We start from the raw sequence: 20,387 nt of genomic DNA, 5'->3' as shown, positions 1-20,387 counted from the left end.
CACTGTGGGAGGGTTTGTTTTATTGAATGCATATTGACAAGTGGGCCTCTGAGGTCTAGTCACTGATTTCCACAATTTTTTCAAATAATGTCTCCCAAACTGCAGCCATTTCTCACAAATTTTAGCACTACTGCTGAAATCTTTCTGGCCTCCCATTGGGCAGCTCCAATTAATGTTGGGGAAGTTGAAATCCCCCACTATCACACCCCTATTACTTTTACACTTCTCTGAAATTTACCTACATATTTGCTCTTCTATTTCTCTCAGACTGTTAGGGGCTCTACAGAACACTCCTAACAATGGGAATGCTCCTTTTTGTTTTTTTTAAGTTCTACCCATATGACTTCATTTGAAGAGTCTTCTAAGATATTGTCCCTCCTTACTGCCGTAATTGATTCCCTGGTCAAAATTGCGACACTCCCTCCTTTTTTACCTCCTTCCTGTCTCACCTGAAGGTCCTGTATTCTGCAATATTGAGCTGCCAAATCTGTCCCCCTCTCAACCATGTCTCGGGTGACAGCAATGACATCATACCCCCTTGTTTTAATTTGTGCCCTCAACTCATCTGCCTTATTCGTCAGACTCCTTTCATTAAAATAAATACCATCCAGTCTTGCAGAACTCCCTTGTGACTCAACTGGTCTATGCCTTCCTGACTCACTTGATGTCTCTTCTCATTTTCGCTGTGCCTCCATCTCGCTGAGCCTTCTGTCAGGGTCCCAGCCCCCTGCCAAGTTAGTTTGAACCCTCCCCAACAGCACTAGCAAATTTCCCTGCAAGGACGTTGGTCCCATTTTGGTTCAGGTACAAACCGTCTGCTTTGTACAAATTCCACCGTCACCAAAATCGGTCCCAATATCCCAGAAAGTTAAAGCCCTGCCTCCTGCAACATTTCCCCAGCCATGTATCCATCTGGGCTAAAGTCCTTATTCCAAACTCACCAGCACGTGGCACCAGAAGTAATCGAGAGATTACGACCTTCTGGGTCCTGGTTTTTTAAAATCTATTTCCCAGCTCCCTAAATCCTGCTTGCAGGAACTCATCCCTTTTTCTGCCCAAGTCATTGGTACCAATGTGCAACATATCTGTGTTTGCCCTCCCCCTTCAGTGTGCCCTGCAGCCGTTCAATGACATCCCTGACCCGACACAAGGCTCATCTCCTGTGAAAGGGAACATTTGAGCCATGAAAGAAGCTCTGGAGCCCAGGATGTGACAGAGCTCGGGCTATCTTTGGGCTTGGTTGGAGCCATCGCCACGGTAACCCGCTCTTGTCCCATGAGCCTGTACAGTCAAATCGGCGGCTCAGAGTAACACACAGGCTCAGTGAAGGAAACAGCTGCGCTAAAAGTAACTGGGGCAAGTTCTGAAGTTGGCCCTGTGATTGTAGATCATATTTGTAGTGAGGAGGGAGGGTACTAACTTTCCCCTGTGCGCCGCTGTTAAAAGTGAGGGTAAAATGGCGGGAGAATGATCCTGATAATGTTTGGCCAGCTGTTGGATCTGTTGAAACCTGGTGATCGTTTGAACCTCCGGGTATCAAATCCAATGGGAGTCTAGGAATAGGATTCCCCCATTCAGAGCTTGACTTTGATTACAGAAAGTTCCGCACTGTCGTATGAGAATCTCATACCAATTTAGCAATGAAAAATGCTGGAAAGTAATAAAGGGAGCTCTATTGTGTCTAACACTGTACTGTACCTGCACTGGAAGTGTTTGATGGGGACAGTGTAGACAGTGTATCTTACCCCATGCTGTACCTACCCTGGGAGTATTTGAGGGGTGTTATAACCTGCCTGCTTACCACTGACTGGCTGACAATCCCACAATCCTATGGGAGTATGAGCTTCCCCAATGAGGGGGGGGGGGAGAAATCATTAGCAGACTCCCTGCACAAATAGAGCTGGCCAGTTTGGAACCAGCAGAGAGAGGAGAGTGAGCAGCAAGGGAAGTTGCTGCTGCTGTTGTATATGTATGTTATTGTAAATAAATGTTATTTCTTTGTATCCTTAAAACTAGTGCTAGATTCTTCGTGGCCCTCACAAAAATGGGGACAGTGTAGAGGGAGTTTTACTCTGTATCTTACCCTGTGCTGTACCTGCCCTGGGAGTGTTTGATGGGGACAATGTAGAGGGAGTTTTACTCTGCATCTTACCCAGTGCTGTACCTGCCCTGGGAGTGTTTGATGGGGACAGTGTAGAGGGAATTTTATTCTGTACCTTACCCCGTGCTGTACCTGCCCTGGGAGTGTTTGATGGGGACAGTGTAGAGGGAATTTTAATCTGTACCTTACCTCGTGCTGTACCTGCCCTGGGAGTGTTTGATGGGGGATAGTTTAGAGGGTGGGATTGGGAGACTGCAACATGGAAGAGCTGTTCACAGACACCAAGACCATATTCCTTTATGTTACGACTCAAAGTCATGAAAGGTTTTCAGAGTCAGCAATCGTTACAGATAACACAGCAGAAGATGACGCTGTAGGTGTTCACCAGGAAGAGGTTCCTGTGTTTCCAGATTTACCGGTTGACTCTGGATGGAAGAGGAATGTTCATGTTCAGGTTCTCTTTTTTAAAAATATATACAATTTAGAGTACCCAATTCATTTTTTCCAATTAAGGGGCAATTTTGCGTGGCCAATCCACCTACCCTAAACATCTTTGGGATGCGAGGGCGAAACCCACGCAAACACGGGGAGAATGGGCAAACTCCACACGGACAGTGACCCAGAGCTGGAATCGAACCTGGGACCTCGGCGCCATGAGGCAGCAATGCTAACCACTACGGCATCTTGCTGCCCTCATGTTCAGATTCTCAATCTACCTTCTCAACTACGATTCCACATCAACTGTTACAAGAGTCACTGTGTAATTGTGTGTGTGCGCCTATATTAGGGGATGTACAGCAGTACCTGTATTACAGGTTCGTCGGTGGCCCCTGCCGGCTAGCTCCGCCCACAGGGAGCCGTATAAATATGTATGAGATCTCCTGAGCTGCCATTCTACCAGCTGCAGTCGAAGGATATCATCTCACTGTATTAAAGCCTCTCTTGTACCGATTCGAGTCTTTAAGTGCAATTGATAGCGCATCAATTTATTACAGTGAGATTTTCCGCATCATGGACATCAGGATAAAACCCGACCGCTTGCAACTGGATCCACAATCGCCAAACGCCAGAAAAGACTTTAATCACTGGCTGGCTTGCTTCGAGGCCTACATCACCTCAGCGGACCCCGCAGCAAAGGAAACTCAGAAAATTCAACTCCTCTACTCAAGGTTGAGCTCCAGCATGTTCCCGCTGATACAGGACGGGCCGAATTACGCACGCGCCATGGAACTCCTTAAAGAAAATTACGTCCAGAAGACGAACACTCTGTTTACGAGGCATGTACTCGCCACTTGTGTAGAACTACCCGGTGAGTCGCTTGAAGACTTCTGGCGGGACCTTATCCCTCTAGTACGGGACTGTGACTGTCAGGCCGTCACGGCGGAACACTCCAATCTCCTCATGCGTGATGCATTTGTGACGGGGATTGCATCGGACCCCATCTGGCAACGACTGCTGGAAGGGGCCGCGCTTGACCCAACGGCGACAAACACTTTAGCGCTCTCCATGACGGTCGCTTTGCGTAACATACGGTCCTACCCCGCTGGCCGCACGGCCCACCCGTTCTACTCCTCATGGACTCCGCAACCCACCTCCCCCGACTGGGGCCGCTTCCGCACAATATGTCTGCGCTGCTCGCCACACCACGCATACTGGAAGTCGGACTCCTCATACGATCACCCGCTGCTCACCTCCGTTACGCTCGACCAGTCCCGTCCTCACAACCTGGCTACCGCTTCGATGACAGTGCTCATCAACGGCCACGCGACCTCCTGCCTCCTAGACTCCGGGAGCACCGATAGCTTCATCCATCCGGACACGGTAAGGCGCTGCTCCCTCGCAGTCCATCCCGCCAACCAGCGGATCTTCCTGGCTTCCGGATCCCACTCTGTCCCGATCCGGGGTTTCTGTCTGGTCAACCTCAGCGTCCAAAGCGTTGAATTCAGCGGTTTCCGCCTGTACGTTCTCCCCAATCTCTGTGCTACACTATTACTGGACCAGGATTTCCAATGTAACCTCCAGAGTTTCACCCTCAAATTCGGCGGACCCCTAACCTCACTCACCGTTTGCGGCCTCACGACCCTCAAGGTTGACCCTCCCTCCCTCTTTGCCAATCTGACTGCAGATTGCAAGCCCGTCACCACCAGGAGCAGACGGTACAGCACCCAGGACAAGACCTCCATCAGGTCCGAAGTCCAGCGGCTGCTTCGGGAGGGTATTATCGAGGCCAGCAACAGCCCCTGGAGAGCCCAAGTGGTAGTGGTTAAAACTGGGGAGAGACACAGGATGGTCGTGGACTACAGCCAGACCATCAACCGGTACACGCAGCTCGACGCGTACCCCCTCCTTCGCATATCTGATATGGTCAATCAGATTGCACATTACCGGGTCTTCTCAACGATTGACCTTAAATCCGCATACCACCAGCTCCCCGTCTGCAAATCGGACCGTCCCTACACTGCCTTTGAGGCGGACGGTCGCCTCTATCAATTTCTCAGGGTTCCTTTCGGCGTCACTAACGGGGTCTCGGTAATTCAATGAGAAATGGACCGAATGGTTGACCAGTACGGACTGCGGGCCACGTTTCCGTACTTAGACAATGTCACCATCTGCGGCCATGACCAGCAGGACCACGACGCCAACCGTGCCAAATTTCTCCACATCGCATCTCTCCTCAACCTCACTTATAACAAGGAGAAGTGCGTATTCAGCACAAACCGCTTAGCCATCCTCGGCTACATAGTCCAAAACGGACTCCTGGGGCCCGATTCCAACCGCATGTGCCCCCTCATGGAGCTCCCCCTTCCCCTCTGCCCCAAGGCTCTCAAACGCTGCTTGGGGTTCTTCTCCTACTACGCCCAGTGGGTCCCACAATATGCGGACAAGGCCCGCCCACTGATACAGTCCACTCAATTTCCCCTCACGGCCGAGGCACAACAGGCCTTCGCCCGTATTCGCTCAGACATAGCCAAGGCCGTGATGCACGCAGTAGACGAGACACTGCCCTTTCAAGTAGAGAGCGACGCTTCAGATATCACCCTTGCCGCCACTCTAAACTAGGCAGGCAGACCCGTGGCATTCTTTTTCCGCACCCTCCATGCCTCCGAAATTCAACATTCGTCTGTTGAAAAGAAGGCCCAGGCAATCGTTGAAGCGGTGCGGCACTGGAGGCATTACCTGGCCGGCAGGAGATTTACTCTCCTCACTGACCAACAGTCGGTAGCCTTCATGTTTAACAACATGCAGCGGGGCAAGATCAAAAGCGATAAAATCTTGCGGTGGAGAATCGAGCTCTCCACCTATAATTACGAGATCTTGTATCGCCCCGGCAAGCTCAATGAGCCCCAGACGCCCTCGCCCGAGGTACATGTGCCAGCGCACAAGTAGACCAGCTCCATGCCCGGCACAACAGCCTTTTCCATCCGGGAGTCACTCGGTTGTACCACCTAGTCAAAGCCCGCAATCTGCCCTACTCCATAGAGGAAGTACGGACAGTCACCAGAGGCTGCCAGGTCTGTGCGGAGTGCAAGCCGCACTTCTACCGGCCAGACCGCGCGCGCCTGGTGAAAGCGTCCCGCCCCTTTGAACGCCTCAATGTGGATTTCAAAGGGCCCCTCCCCTCCACCGACCGCAACACCTACATCCTTAGTGTGGTCGATGAATTCTCTAGGTTCCCCTTCGCCATCCCATGCCCGGATATGACATCTGCCACCGTCATCAAGGCCCTTGATTCCATATTTGCTCTGTTCGGTTTCCCCGACTACATCCATAGGGACAGGGGACCCTCATTCATGAGCGATGAGCTGCGTCAGTTCCTGCTCAGCAGGGGTATCGCCTCCAGCAGGACGACCAGCTACAACCCCCGGGGAAACAGCCAGGTAGAGAGGGAGAACGGGACGGTATGGAGGGCCGTCCAGCTGGCCCTACGGTCCAGAAACCTCCCAGCCGCTCGCTGGCAGCAGGTCCTCCCGGATGCACTGCACTCCATCCGGTCTCTACTATGCACTGCCACGAATAACACGCCACATGAACGTGTTTTTAACCTTCTCTAGGAAGTCTACATCCGGGGTGTCGCTCCCGACTTGGCTCGCAGCTCCAGGGCCGGTCCTACTATGTAGGCATGTCAGACTCCACAAGGCGGATCCTTTGGTGGACAGGGTACGCCTGCTCCCCGCAAACCCCCAGTATGCCTATATGGAGTTCCCCGACGGCTGCCAGGATACGGTCTCGCTCAGGGACCTGGCTCCCTCGGGTGCCAACCCCACTCCCACACACCAGCCTCCCCTCCCCCGGCGCTCCTAGCATCAGCTCCACCAGGTCCATCCCTCTTTCCCCTGCCCACACTAGAGGACATGGAAGATTTTGGCATGCTCCCAGAGTCATCCAGCCACTGGCCAGCACCACCACCGCCAGCACCGATGCCGCCTACGCCGACACCGCCTGTACAGACGTCGCCACCACTGCTGCGTCGCTCTCAACGAACCGTCATACCACTGGTCAAACTTAACCTCTGACGGGCACCGGGTTGCAAGATGGACACTTAATTATTTTCCCCCTCCCATCTGTGTGGGTCACAAAGCTCCTGGCAGACTTTCATATAGTTAAGACATTACTTTCATTGTATTTCTGTCCTGATGGAGGATTGAAATTTAAAGGTCGGGGGGGGGGGGTTTGCGGTGGAGAAAAGTGTCACAGGGCGTCATTTTGAGTACAGAGTGTTCTTATAAGCCTCTCTCTTATGCAATTGTTTCACTGGCATTTGTTGAGGGTTTTAAGCATGTGCGGGCTTTGCTGGACTTTTCAGTTTGCAAGAGGGTGACCTGAAGGCAAGACCCGTTTTACTCGAGCTCCTGTTGTCATAGTTATTACTGTTACTACCGTTCTGCCGAGTTACTGTTATCGCCAAATTTCATCATTCATTTATATGAAGAAGTTCCTTCTTTCAAACGACACATTCAACCAACTCCTTTGAGATCTCAAGTTACCAGAGATGCTGCTGATCACCCTTGCGTGTCCAATTTGCAATGATGGAGTTACTTCTCATTGTTCATGTGGTGAATGTAACTCCGTAATTCACACTGTATTGTACATACATGAGACCATGCATTTGTAAGCGCAGCTGCCTTGTCTGACCACTATGGGGAGTAGCGCTGGGAATGCTTAGGAGTTTGTACAGGGCTCCACCCTTGGCTCCGCCCACGACTCCTCCCCCTGGACTGCTGTATAAATACCAATGCTCAGAGCCAGTCGTTCAGTTCATCGAGAGTTCAACGCGGAACAGGCTGGCTCTGTTGTAAGTAGATTAAAACCACTGTTCATATCTTAAAGCACATGTCTAGTGAATTGATGGTTCCATCAGTTCAATTGTGGAGTGATTAGAATGGCACGATTAACATTCATTACAGCCCCCCCCCTGCCCCCCGCGTCCTGCCTCAGCCAGTGGAACCACCCTGCCGCCCCCATCCCCCACACATTCACCTGTGGCTCGGGCCCCTCACTGGGCCTCTGGTAGGTGCATTGCCGGCAGTTACCACTGCTTTCCCAGTGGCACTGCCCATAATATTGGCTAGCATCTCTTGGAAAGGGGGCGGCAGGATTTCTGTCCCCAGGGTCTTTGATCCCTGCATAGACCTGCCTGAGAAGCCCATTCATTCTACACTGGCTCTTGAAAATCAATCCAGTTAATCAGACTGCAGCAACACAGAAATAGACAATCACGCCAAATGACCATCTTGCCATTCTCTTCACCTTACCCCATCAACACATTCCTCAATTCCTTTCCTCATGTGCTTCCCTTAATTTATTATTAACTGGCAATAGCAGAGTAGCCACTGGAAACAGAGAACTGTCAGATCAATGTTTTTCTAAAGTTATCAAGATTATTACTATTGAGGGCAGCACAGTGGCGCAGTGGTTAGCACTGCAGTCTCACGGCGCCGAGGTCCCAGGTTCGACCCCGGCTCTGGGTCACTGTCCGTGTGGAGTTTGCACATTCTCCCCGTGTTTGCGTGGGTTTCGCTCCCACGACCCAAAGATGTGCAGGCTAGGTGGATTGGCCATGCTAAACTGCCCCTTAATTGGAAAAAATGAATTGGGTACTCTAAATTTATAAAAAATTTAAAAAAAGATTATTACTATTGCATCACACTGAAGGACCAGAAACAGTAACAATCTTGACCTTAATGAGCATAAACATTGACCAACAAAATTAAAATGGCATTGGCTGAGACGCTTCCCTTGGTCATTCACATTGTGAAGATACTCACCCTATGACAAAGCAGGACACTGCAGTTCCTATGAACGCATACGCTAGGATAGAGCCAAGGTTCCTGAAGAAATGTCTCTGCAACAGAGAGGCAAAGAGAAGAGTTAAAGCACATAATCGTTCAAATTCAGAGGGTAATCATACAGACTAGGAGGCGGCCATTCAACTCATAGTTCCTGTGCTGCCTCATGAAGTTGTCCAATTAGACCCAGTTCTCCATTTCCCTCACTTTGCCACCATACCACCACCCCTGCCCCCTCTCGCCCACCCCTCTATCTCTCCTTTCCCCCAGGTAAGGGTCACACTGGGAAGGCAAGAGTATCTTGGAGCGGAGAATAATGATGGGCTTGTTCCTGTTTGCTTCGAGCTTGGATTCCGGCACCAGTACAAGCATCAGTCAGAACGACAGTGCGTTTGCAGGGTGATAAATTAGCCAAACCCAAAAGAAAAATCACGTTGTGTAAAAAAGTTGGCTTTTTTCCAGGCAGCTCGTCAACTTGATCAAATGACTTTGCAGCAGTCAGCACACCATCTGTCAATTTAATTTCAGCGGAGAGAGAATACAGTTCCCTATACATAGAGACGTAGAAAATAGAAGCAGGAGGAGGCCATTCAGCCCTTCGAGCCTGCTCCGCCATTCATTATGATCATGGCTGTACCTGATCCTGCTTTTTCCTTCATATCCTTTGATTTCCCCCATCTGCCCTTTTTGGCAGATTGAAGAATAGAAGGCTGGTAATACTCAACAGGTCTGGCAGCATCCGTGGAGAGAGACTGAGTTAACAGGCGGCCCGACACCGGAGGGTATCGTCATGGGCGGGACAGGAAAATCCGGAGGGCCGGTTGGGCAGCTTGGTAGCATAGTGGTTAGCACAATTGCTTCACAGCTCCAGGGTCCCAGGTTCAATTCCCGGCTTGGGTCACTGTCTGTGCGGAATCTGCACGTTCTCCCTGTGAGTGTGTGGGTTTCCTCCGGGTGCTCCAGTTTCCTCCCACAGACCAAAGGTGTGCAGGTCATGTGGATTGGCCATGCTAAATTGCCCTCAGTGTCCAGAATTGCCCTTAGTATTGGGTGGGGGGTAAATGTGTTATGAGGATAGGGTGGAGTGTGGGCTTGAGTAGGGTGCTCTTTCCAAGAGCCGGTGCAGACTCGATGGGCCGAATGGCCTCCTTCTGCACTGTACATTCTATGAAATTCTATGAAATCCCACCCGATGTTTCAGGTCTGTGATCTTTCACAGATTCGGGGAAAAATTCGAAGTGCAATGGATTTGAAGCGAGTGAAAATCTGGTTAGGTGGGAAAGTGAGCGCACGCAGCAACTAGAATTTAAAGGGAACATTGCTCCCCATTGGCAGCATGGTCGTTAGCATGGCTCTTTCACAGCGCCAGGGACTGGGGTTCGATTCTGTCCTTGGATGACTGTCTGTGTGGAGTTTGCATGTTCTCAGTGTCTGTGTGGGTTTCCTCCGGGTGCTCCGGTTTCCTCCCACATGCCAAAGAGGCGCAGGTTAGGTGGATTGACCATTACAAATTGTCCCTTCCAAATATATGCAGGCTAGGTGGGGTTATGGAGATAGGGCGGGAGAGTGGGCCTAGGTTGGGTACTCTTGGTCGGGTCGGTGAAGGCTTGATGGGCCGAATGGCCTCCTGCACTGTAGGGATTCTATGGATTGCTCAGCAGGTCAGACAGGATCAGGAGAAACACAAATTTGTGTTTCAGATTTCTGACCCTTCAACAAACCCAAACCTGGGAGTTGTCAGAGACGCTTTTTCCTCGAACTTGTGTGTTTGGCTTCATTTACTCGCAAAAAACGAGAACGATCAACGTTGATTTTACGCTCCGACGGGACACAAACTCGGGCAAATCTGCAGCTGCTGCAGGCACCAAACACAACTGTGATGTTGCACCACAGGTCCATCCTTTCTTCATGGGAGGTGACTGGCCAAAATCCATTATGCACTACATCAAGATTTTTGTTTTTTAAAAACAGAGGACGGCCTCTGCAAAAATTACTGGTTTAACGCTGAAACTCTACACCGATTTTAATGATGATTTGATTTCAGCAGGTCAAAACTAGATATCTTTGCATTGCAGTGGAAGACAACGTGCTTCAAATTTTTATTTAAAATAATTATTACCAATCAATCCTGCTCAATCGTTCTTTTAAACTTAAGTATGGGACTTTTTTATTTACATGATCATATGGTTTGATCATTTGGGGGGGTTTAAACTAATTCAGCAGGGGCATGGGAACCTGGATTGTAGTTTTGGGGTACGGGAGATTGAGAGTATAGAGGTCAGGAGCACAGATTTGACTTCGCAGGAGGGTGCCAGTGTTCAGGTAGGTGGTTTGAAGTGTGTCTACTTCAATGCCAGGAGTATACGAAATAAGGTAGGCGAACTGGCAGCATGGGTTGGTACCTGGGACTTCGATGTTGTGGCCATTTCAGAGACATGGATAGAGCAGGGACAGGAATGGTTGTTGCAGGTTCCGGGGTTTAGGTGTTTTAGTAAGCTCAGAGAAGGGGGCAAAAGAGGGGGAGGTGTGGCGCTGCTAGTCAAGGACAGTATTACGGTGGCGGAAAGGATGCTAGATGGGGACTCTTCTTCTGAGGTAGTATGGGCTGAGGTTAGAAACAGGAAAGGAGAGGTCACCCTGTTGGGAGTTTTCTATAGGCCACCTAATAGTTCTAGGGATGTAGAGGAAAGGATGGCGAAGATGATTCTGGAAAAGAGCGAAAGTAACAGGGTAGTTGTTATGGGAGACTTTAACTTTCCAAATATTGACTGGAAAAGATATAGTTCGAGTACATTAGATGGGTCATTCTTTGTACAATGTGTGCAGGAGGGTTTCCTGACACAATATGTTGACAGGCCAACAAGAGGCGAGGCCACATTGGATTTGGTTTTGGGTAATGAACCAGGCCAGGTGTTAGATCTGGAGGTAGGTGAGCACTTTGGAAACAGTGACCACAATTCGGTGACCTTTACGTTAGTGATGGAAAGGGATAAGTATACCCCGCAGGGCAAGAGTTATAGCTGGGGGAAGGGCAATTATGATGCCATTAGACATGACTTGGGATGTGTTGGTTGGAGAAGTAGGCTGCAAGGGTTGGGCACACTGGATATGTGGAGCTTGTTCAAGGAACAGCTATTGCATGTTCTTGATAAGTACGTACCAGTCAGGCAGGGAGGAAGGGGTTGAGCGAGGGAACCGTGGTTTACCAAAGAAGTGGAATCTCTTGTTAAGAGGAAGAGGGAGGCCTATGTGAAGATGAGGCGTGAAGTTTCAGTTGGGGCGCTTGATAGTTACAAGGAAGCGAGGAAGGATCTAAAGAGAGAGCTGAGACGAGCAAGGAGGGGACATGAGAAGTCTTTGGCAGGTAGGATCAAGGAAAACCCAAAAGCTTTCTATAGGTATGTCAGGAATAAAAGAATGACTAGGGTAAGAGTAGGGCCAGTCAAGGACAGTGGTGGGAAGTTGTGTGTGGAGGCTGAGGAGATAAGCGAGATACTAAATGAATACTTTTCGTCAGTATTCACTCAAGAAAAAGATAATATTGTGGAGGAGAATGCTGAGACCCAGGCTATTAGAATAGATGGCATTGAGGTGCGTAGGGAAGAAGTGTTAGCAATTCTGGACAAGGTGAAAATAGGTAAGTCCCCGGGGCCGGATGGGATTTATCCTAGGATTCTCTGGGAAGCCAGGGAAGAGATTGCTGAGCCTTTGGCTTTGATTTTTAGGTCATCATTGGCTACAGGAATAGTGCCAGAGGACTGGAGGATAGCAAATGTGGTCCCTTTGTTCAAGAAGGGGAGTAGAGATAACCCCGGTAACTATAGGCCGGTGAGCCTAACGTCTGTGGTGGGTAAAGTCTTGGAGAGGATTATAAAAGATACGATTTATAATCATCTAGATAGGAATAATATGATTAGGAACAGTCAGCATGGTTTTGTGAAGGGTAGGTCATGCCTCACAAACCTTATCGAGTTCTTTGAGAAGGTGACTGAACAGGTAGACGAGGGTAGAGCAGTTGATGTGGTGTATATGGATTTCAGTAAAGCATTTGATAAGGTTCCCCACGGTCGGCTATTGCAGAAAATACGGAGGCTGGGGATTGAGGGTGATTTAGAGATGTGGATCAGAAATTGGCTAGTTGAAAGAAGACAGAGAGTGGTAGTTGATGGGAAATGTTCAGAATGGAGTTCAGTTACGAGTGGCGTACCACAAGGATCTGTTCTGGGGCCGTTGCTGTTTGTCATTTTTATAAATGACCTAGAGGAGGGCGCAGAAGGATGGGTGAGTAAATTTGCAGATGACACTAAAGTCGGTGGAGTTGTAGACAGTGCGGAAGGATGTTGCAGGTTACAGAGGGACATAGATAAGCTGCAGAGCTGGGCTGAAAGGTGGCAAATGGAGTTTAATGTGGAGAAGTGTGAGGTGATTCACTTTGGAAAGAATAACAGAAATGCGGAATATTTGGCTAATGGTAAAATTCTTGGTAGTGTGGATGAGCAGAGGGATCTCGGTGTCCATGTACATAGATCCCTGAAAGTTGCCACCCAGGTTGATAGGGTTGTGAAGAAGGCCTATGGTGTGTTGGCCTTTATTGGTAGAGGGATTGAGTTCCGGAGCCATGAGGTCATGTTGCAGTTGTACAAAACTCTAGTACGGCCGCATTTGGAGTATTGCGTACAGTTCTGGTCGCCTCATTATAGGAAGGACGTGGAAGCTTTGGAACGGGTGCAGAGGAGATTTACCAGGATGTTGCCTGGTATGGAGGGAAAATCTTATGAGGAAAGGCTGATGGACTTGAGGTTGTTTTCGTTAGAGAGAAGAAGGTTAAGAGGTGACTTAATAGAGGCATACAAAATGATCAGAGGGTTAGATAGGGTGGACAGCTAGAGCCTTCTCCCGCGGATGGAGGTGGCTAGCACGAGGGGACATAGCCTTAAATTGAGGGATAATAGATATAGGACAGAGGTCAGAGGTGGATTTTTTACGCAAAGAGTGGTGAGGCCGTGGAATGCCCTACCTGCAACAGTAGTGAACACGCCAACATTGAGGGCATTTAAACATTTATTGGATAAGCATATGGATGATAAGGGCATAGTGTAGGTTAGATGGCCTTTAGATTTTTTCCATGTCGGTGCAACATCGAGGGCTGAAGGGCCTGTACTGCGCTGTATCGTTCTATGTTCTATGGTAATTTGACTATCAAAATGAGCATCAGCATTTGCATGTAAAACATGACATTAAGGGACTCCCAATACATTCGGAAATTTAAATAGGACCACCTTTTCATTGGAGAGAGGCTATGTTGGATCTTGATAAACATCACTGGGAGAATCTTTTTCATGAAATCATTGGATGTAGGTTTTGCTGGCTAGGTCAGCATTTATTGCCCATCCCCAAGTGCCCTCAACAAGGTGGTGGCGAGCCGCCTTCTTGAACCGCAGCAGTCCATGTAGTGTAGGGACACCCACAGTGCTGTTGTTAGGAAGGAAGGCAGCTCCAGGATTTTGACCCCATCCCCTCCAACTGGTGTCCAATGCTGAGCACCACGCTGCAGTGAAGTATGTCAAAGCCTCAGAAAGGACCGAGAAGACCAGCACAGTGGCTAGCACTGCTATCTCACAGCGGCAGGGACTCTGGTTCAATTCCGGTCTTGGGTGATTGTCTGTGTGGAGTTTGCACTTTCTCCCAGTATTTGTGTGGGTTTCCTCTGGATGCTCCCATTTCATCCCACAGTCAAAAGAGTTACAGGTTAGGTTGATTGGCAATTCTATATTGCCCGTAGTGCCAAAAATGGTTTGCTCAGGTTACGGGGGAGTGTGCCCGGGTAGAGTGCTCTTTCGGAGAGTTAGTGCAGGCTCAATGGGTCGAATGGCCTTCTTCTGTATGGCGTGATTTTATGATTACCAGGGATAAGGGACTTGGTCTCCTCAGAGCAGTGACGTTTAAGGGGGCTGGGGGTTTGTTGTAGTTGTTCAAAATTATGAGGTGATTTGATAAAGTACACACGTTGAAATATTTCTACAAGTAGGCCAAGTCAGTAACCAATGGATACAGAATTAAGCTAATCTGCCAAAAGGTCCAGAGGGGAGATGAGGGGAAATAATTTCCCAGAGCAAATTAGAATGCGTTGTCTGAAAGGGTAATAGAAGCAGATTCAATCTTCCGTTTCAAAAGAGCTGGATTTCTAAAGCGAAACAATAGCATAACTATTGGCAATTTCAAAGCGCTAGTAACAGCACAATGGGCCAAATAGCCTGTGGGATAATACGATGTTGATGATTGTCGTGTTGTTTGTTTAATACTTGGTTTACTAGATGCAAGTTTCAGTTTAAAATTGCTCAGGTCTATACTACACATGCTCTTCAGATTTTTCAAAAGACCTGGATTGCTGTACCACAATTGTTTTTTTTTAAAAAAGCAAACAATATAAAGAAATTCAGATCGATTAGTCTCTCTTCACCACAAAATTCCAGAAATGCCTTGTCATTCTTCTCTGAACCCGATTAACATTCACTACATTAGTTGTAGGATACACGTCACATCCCTCTACTCCAAGCCACTGTGCCTAACAAGGGAAATCTGGAAACGGTCCAAAGGAACAGGTTTTTCTTCATTCTTTCATGGGACCTGCATGTCGCTTGCAAAACCAGCATTTGTTGCCCATCCATTATTGCCCTAGAACTGTGCTGCTTGCTTAGCCATTTCCAAAGATGTGGCAGTTAGGTAGACAAGCCAAGCTAAATTAATAATAAACTTTATTCGTGTCACAAGTAGGCTTACATTAACACGGCAATGAAGTTACTGTGAAAATGCCCTAGTCGCCACACTCCGGCGCCTGTTTGGGTACATAGAGGGAGAATTCAGAATGTCCAATTCACCTAATTCAACGAACGTCTTTCAGGACCTGTGGGAGGAAACCGGAGTACCCGGAGGAAACCCATGCAGACACGGGGAGAACGTGCAGACTCCGCACAGACAGTGACCCAAGCTACTATTGTCCTTAGTGTCCAAAATCTTAGGTGGGGTTATGGGGATGGGTTGGGTGGTGGGCCTAGGTAGGCTGCTCTTTCAGAGGGTTGGTGCAGACTCGATGGGCCAAATGGTCTCCTTCTGCACTGTAGGAATCTTTGGTTGTGATTCTCTGCTGCATTGCGTTCAAGCGAGAGCTGTAAAATCCCGGGAAAGGCCTCCAGCGAGCCTCCCGACAGCCTTTGCGCTTCACGAGATTCGCCACAAGACGTCGGAGTCTGACCTCCGTCCCAAATGGGCATGACCAAACGCCACTCTCGGATAGGTCGTAAACCTACTTGCAACCTACTCATCCGGGATCCACCGGGTCCATCGATTCACCGGCCTCCCCAGGGAGGCTGCAGCCGGGCACCGATCAGCGCTGCTCCACATTTATGGGAAAGGCACCCGGGAGTGGCCTCCCGGGTTATCGGACACCCCCTGGTGGTCAAGGTATATGCAGGCTGGCCCCCGGCCATCCCCCTGGACTGTAGGCACCGTAGTACTGCCCAGCTGGCACCCTGGCACTGCTAAGCCATGAGCACTGCAAGGGTGCCCAAGTGCCAGGGTGGCACTGCCAAGGGTCAGGGGGCGAGTGGGGACATGCCATGAAATGAGGGTGGAGGGGGGTATGAAGGTTTGGGAGTGCAGGGTAAGGGTCCTAGAAGGGATGGAGTGTTGTAATGGGGCTTGGGGCAGCCTGAAGAGAGGGGTCTGTCTGTCTCTCTGTCTGTCTGTGTGTGTGTGGGGGGTATGGGGGACCCAGAAGCTCACTTAAAGATCAGGGCACCCTTTAAAAATGGCGGCCCGATCTCCGTTCAGCTCCCCAGTGCTAAAAAAAAAAGTTCTCAGTGCGGGCTTAACTGGTGAGAAACTCCCCAGAGCCAGAAAAAATGACTAAAAGTGTCGTTGAATAGCGATGGGGGTCTCGGTGGCAGAGCTGGCGGCAAACTCCCTGAAAAATCCGCCACAAATGAGCTCAGAAATCGTTTGGGAGAATCGCGCCCTATGATTTCAGAGCAGTTAAGTGTCTGATGCATTGCTGTAGGTCTGAAGTCACATGTAGGCCAGACCAGAAAAAGGTTGGCAGATTTATTTCCCTAAAAGCACAGCAGTGAACCAGATGGTATTTTACAACAACTGATGATAGCCGTCATGGTCACCATCACCGAGACCAGCATTATATAATTCTACCAGTTGCCACAGAGCCTGAGCTTGTAGATTCCTAGATTTTCACAATGCTTCCTTTTCCCTGTCTTAAATATCAATATTCCAATTATCAAATAAAAAATTAATGATTTAAAACTGTTATTTGCAAGGCCGTTTCTCCTCTCCACCCATTTCCCACCTGGAAAATGTAGCACATTTTACCCCTTCATACATTTATACACAATCACTCAGTGGAGAGTCCCTTTTACAAGAGAATTCCCAGGAAAGGTCAGTACCAGCATCGTAACTAATACCAACAAGTGACACTCCAGGCTGTGGGGGAATAAGATGTGATTTTATGTAAGTGATTTTTGAATGGCAAGTTCCTGATCTCAGCCAGGCTATGGGGAGAGCAGGAAATGCTAAGTTACGTGCTAAATTTTGCATGCTATCTAGTTACGGTGTCAACCGAGGCTCAATGGTAGCGGGTGTGACTCTGAAGTGCAATCACAGCGGTGATAGAGGAAACATGGCAACCAATTTGCACACAGCAAGCTCTGACAAACAGCAATGGAGTCTGATTTTAGTGTTGGTTGAGAGATGAATGTTGGCCCAGACACCAGCGAAAACTCCCTTGCTCTTCTCCAAAATACCACTACGGGACCATTCTTGCCCACCTGACTTGCGCAGGTAGGGCCTTGGTTCAACATCCCATCCAAAACGAAGACATCTCCGACAGTGCAGCACTCCCTCAGTTGTATTCTCCTCCGATAACATAACCATCAAGCACCGTCAGGAGAGGGTATGGGCAATTAGAGATTAAAATGGTAGCTCATGTATGGAGTCGGAAGGTTTGGGCCTGGATCTTAGTGAATATTTCCTTCATTTTGGCGAGAGAGAGGGACAGAGCACACCTTGTAGTTAAGGAGTGTGAAACCTTGCACGAGATAAACGTGGCGAAGGAGGATTTTGTTTAAAATTTATTCTCCTATGGGACGTAGGCCTTGTTGACTAGGCCAACATTTGGTGCCCATCCCTAGTTGCCCTTGAAAATGCGGTTCTTAGCCGCATCCTTAAACGTAGATAAACCACCAAGTCCAGATTAAATCCATACCATGCTTCTAAGAGAAACAAGGGAAGAAGGCCCTGACCATCATTTTCCAATCCTGTCTGCCTCTGGTGCCACAGGACTAATGTCATTCCGTTGTTTAAAATAGGAAGAAGGGATGGGCTGAGTAACTGCGGGCTTAACCTAGAGAGTGGGAACATTATTTTTTTTAAAATTCTGAGATATGTTATAAATTGTCTTTTAGAAAGGTGGAGATTATTAGGACAGTCAGCATGGATGTGCTAAAAGGTCATGTTTGACTAAATAATATTTCTGAGGAGAGTCAATGAGGGTAATACATTCAATATAATCAATATGGATTTTAGAAAGACCCATTGAGTAGGGGCGACAACAGTTCACATGGCGAATTGGTCAGAAAATTAAAACCTCATGGATTCTTAGGGAAATAGGATTCGGAGACACAGAGGAACTGAAGGAACTTTGAGTGCATGTCCACAGATCCCTGAAGGTTGCAGGACAGATAAATAAGATGGTCAAGAAGGCCTAAAGAAAGTTTGCCTTTATGAGCCTAGACATAGAGTATAAATTCCAGGGATGTTGTGCTAGAACTATATAAACACACTAGTTAGACTGCACCTAGAGCAGGGGTGGGCAAACTTTTCCGTGCAAGGGCCACATTCAGAAATTCACAATTTTAAAGGGCCGCATAGTATATTAAGTAAAATAATTACTTCACCCGGTTATGATTCTGGGCGCCTCATATAGAACACAGAACATAGAACAGTACAGCACAGAACAGGCCCTTCGGCCCTCGATGTTGTGCCGAGCAATGATCACCCTACTCAAGTCAACGTATCCACACTATACCAGTAAGTAACCCAACAGTAACACCCATTAACCTTATAAAAAAAATAAAAAAATAAAAATAAAATGTTTTTTTTTTTAAATGACTTGGTGGGCCGCATAAAGACCTTTGGCGGCCCGCGGGCCGTAGTTTGCCCACCCCTGAGCTAGAGTATGGCAGACAGTTCTAGTCAGCGCATTACAGGATAAAAAGAGATTAAACTACAGAGGATAGAGATGTACGAGAATGTTGCCAGGAATGGAGAATTTTAGCTTTGAGGAAAGTTTGGTTTGTTTTCTTTGGACGGAGGAGACTTAAGAGGAGATTAATTGAAGTGCATAAAACTATGGCGGCACAGTGCCACAGTGGTTAGCACTGGTGTCTCACAGCACCACAGACCCGGGTTCAATTCCAGCCCTGGGTCAGTGTGTGTGGAGTTTGCACGTTCTCCCCGTGTCTGCGCGAGTTTCCTCCGGGTGCTCCAGTTTCCTCCCACAGGTCTAAAGACATACAGGTTAGGTGGATTTGCCATGTTAAATTGTCCCCGTGTGTTGAAAAAAGATGTGTAGGTTAGGTTAAGGGGTTATTGTATTGAGATAGGGTGGGGAAGTGAGCTTGGGTGGAATACTCTTTCAGAGGGTCGGTGCAGGCTCGATGGGCCGAGTGGCCTAATTCTGCTCCTATATCTTATGGTCTGTGTGGCAGAGGAAGAAACACTCATTGCATACAAAGAAATACAAAGAATATGCTCTGAAATGCTGTAACCTACAGGGTTAAGCAGCAGGAGTTGGAACGTGGCATCAGGTGTGATAGTTCTTTGTTGGCTAGCATGGAGACAATGAGCCAAATGGCCTATTTCAGCAATGTAAATCTTTCCTGAGTTTACAATGACTCACGCTGGAGTACAAAGTCTTTGGCATCTCATGTGACTCTAAAAAGAATGTTTAAATAAAAGCCATTTAATCACAGGGGTTTGTTCAGGCTCAAACTTGACTGTGGTCTTGCACAGTGCTCATTGTGTCGAATTGATGAAATAATCAGTAGCAAGAGCAAACAGAGGCCCACAACAGGCTGGGGATGGCATAGGGAACTCGGGACCTCCATGAATTTTCAAATTCGGCCCATCCCTCAATCCATTTCCCTTCTTTATACTGACATGAAAATCAATAGGATTTTTAACATCTCAACAGAAACAAGTGAACACTGATGCTGTTCTTCGCTCACCACCCATAAGGAAAAAAAAGTGAACATTTAGCCACAACCATCATTACCTTTTTGAGGCTGTATCCCGCGTAGAATATGATTGGAGGGAGCAAAATGTTGAAGAAAACATCAGGGTCAAAGGTTACCTGCAAAGAAGAATACAAGAGACGTTTGGAATTTAAATGACATACAAATCCAGATCAGATCAACCCTCATAACAAACAGAAGTGAGTGCACCATCATTCTAAGATTATTGCTGATCGGATTGTGACCTTGACTCCACTTTCCTGCCTCTTCTCCAAAACCCTCGACTGCCGTGTCGAACAAAAATCTAACTAACTCAGCCTTGAACATATCTGATAACCCAGCCCTTCACTGCTCTCTGCGGAGGAGAATGCCAAAGGCTTAATGACTCCAAGAGAAGAAATTCTCTCTGACCTCCATCGTAAATGGAAGTTTCCATATTTTGAAACTGTGCTCCCACCCCCCCGGCCACACGCGAAGGGAAACATTGTCACAGCATCGAGCCCCAATGGGACCTTCTATGTTTCAATAAGATTAGCGCTCACTCATCCCTCCAAACTCAAATGAGGACAGGCCAAATGCTTCTTCACAAGACAAGCCCTTCATCCCATGAAGCAGCTTCGTGAACTTTCTCAGAATTGGGTCCAATGCAAGTCTCCTTAAGTAAGGAGACTGGAACTGTAAACAGTACCTCAAGGGCAT

At 48.2% G+C, this 20,387-nt stretch overlaps 1 protein-coding gene across 2 annotated transcripts in view; it reads right to left on the bottom strand.

Annotated features, from left to right (window-relative positions):
• The window catches only part of slc9a7 (solute carrier family 9 member 7), a 158,985-nt gene that overhangs the window by 60,655 nt on the left and 77,943 nt on the right, over positions 1-20,387 (bottom strand). For both annotated transcript variants that reach the window (XM_038817802.1, XM_038817803.1), the window contains exons 3-4: positions 19,730-19,807; positions 8,368-8,444 (exon numbers count right to left, since the gene is read on the bottom strand). In XM_038817802.1, the coding sequence (XP_038673730.1) occupies positions 8,368-8,444; positions 19,730-19,807 (155 nt within the window). The remainder of the gene's footprint in view (positions 1-8,367; positions 8,445-19,729; positions 19,808-20,387) is intronic.

The sequence above is a fragment of the Scyliorhinus canicula genome, chromosome 14, assembly GCF_902713615.1.
Source record: "Scyliorhinus canicula chromosome 14, sScyCan1.1, whole genome shotgun sequence".
Classification (NCBI taxonomy): Eukaryota; Metazoa; Chordata; class Chondrichthyes; order Carcharhiniformes; family Scyliorhinidae; genus Scyliorhinus; species Scyliorhinus canicula.
This window is presented reverse-complemented; position numbering and strand designations above follow the sequence as displayed.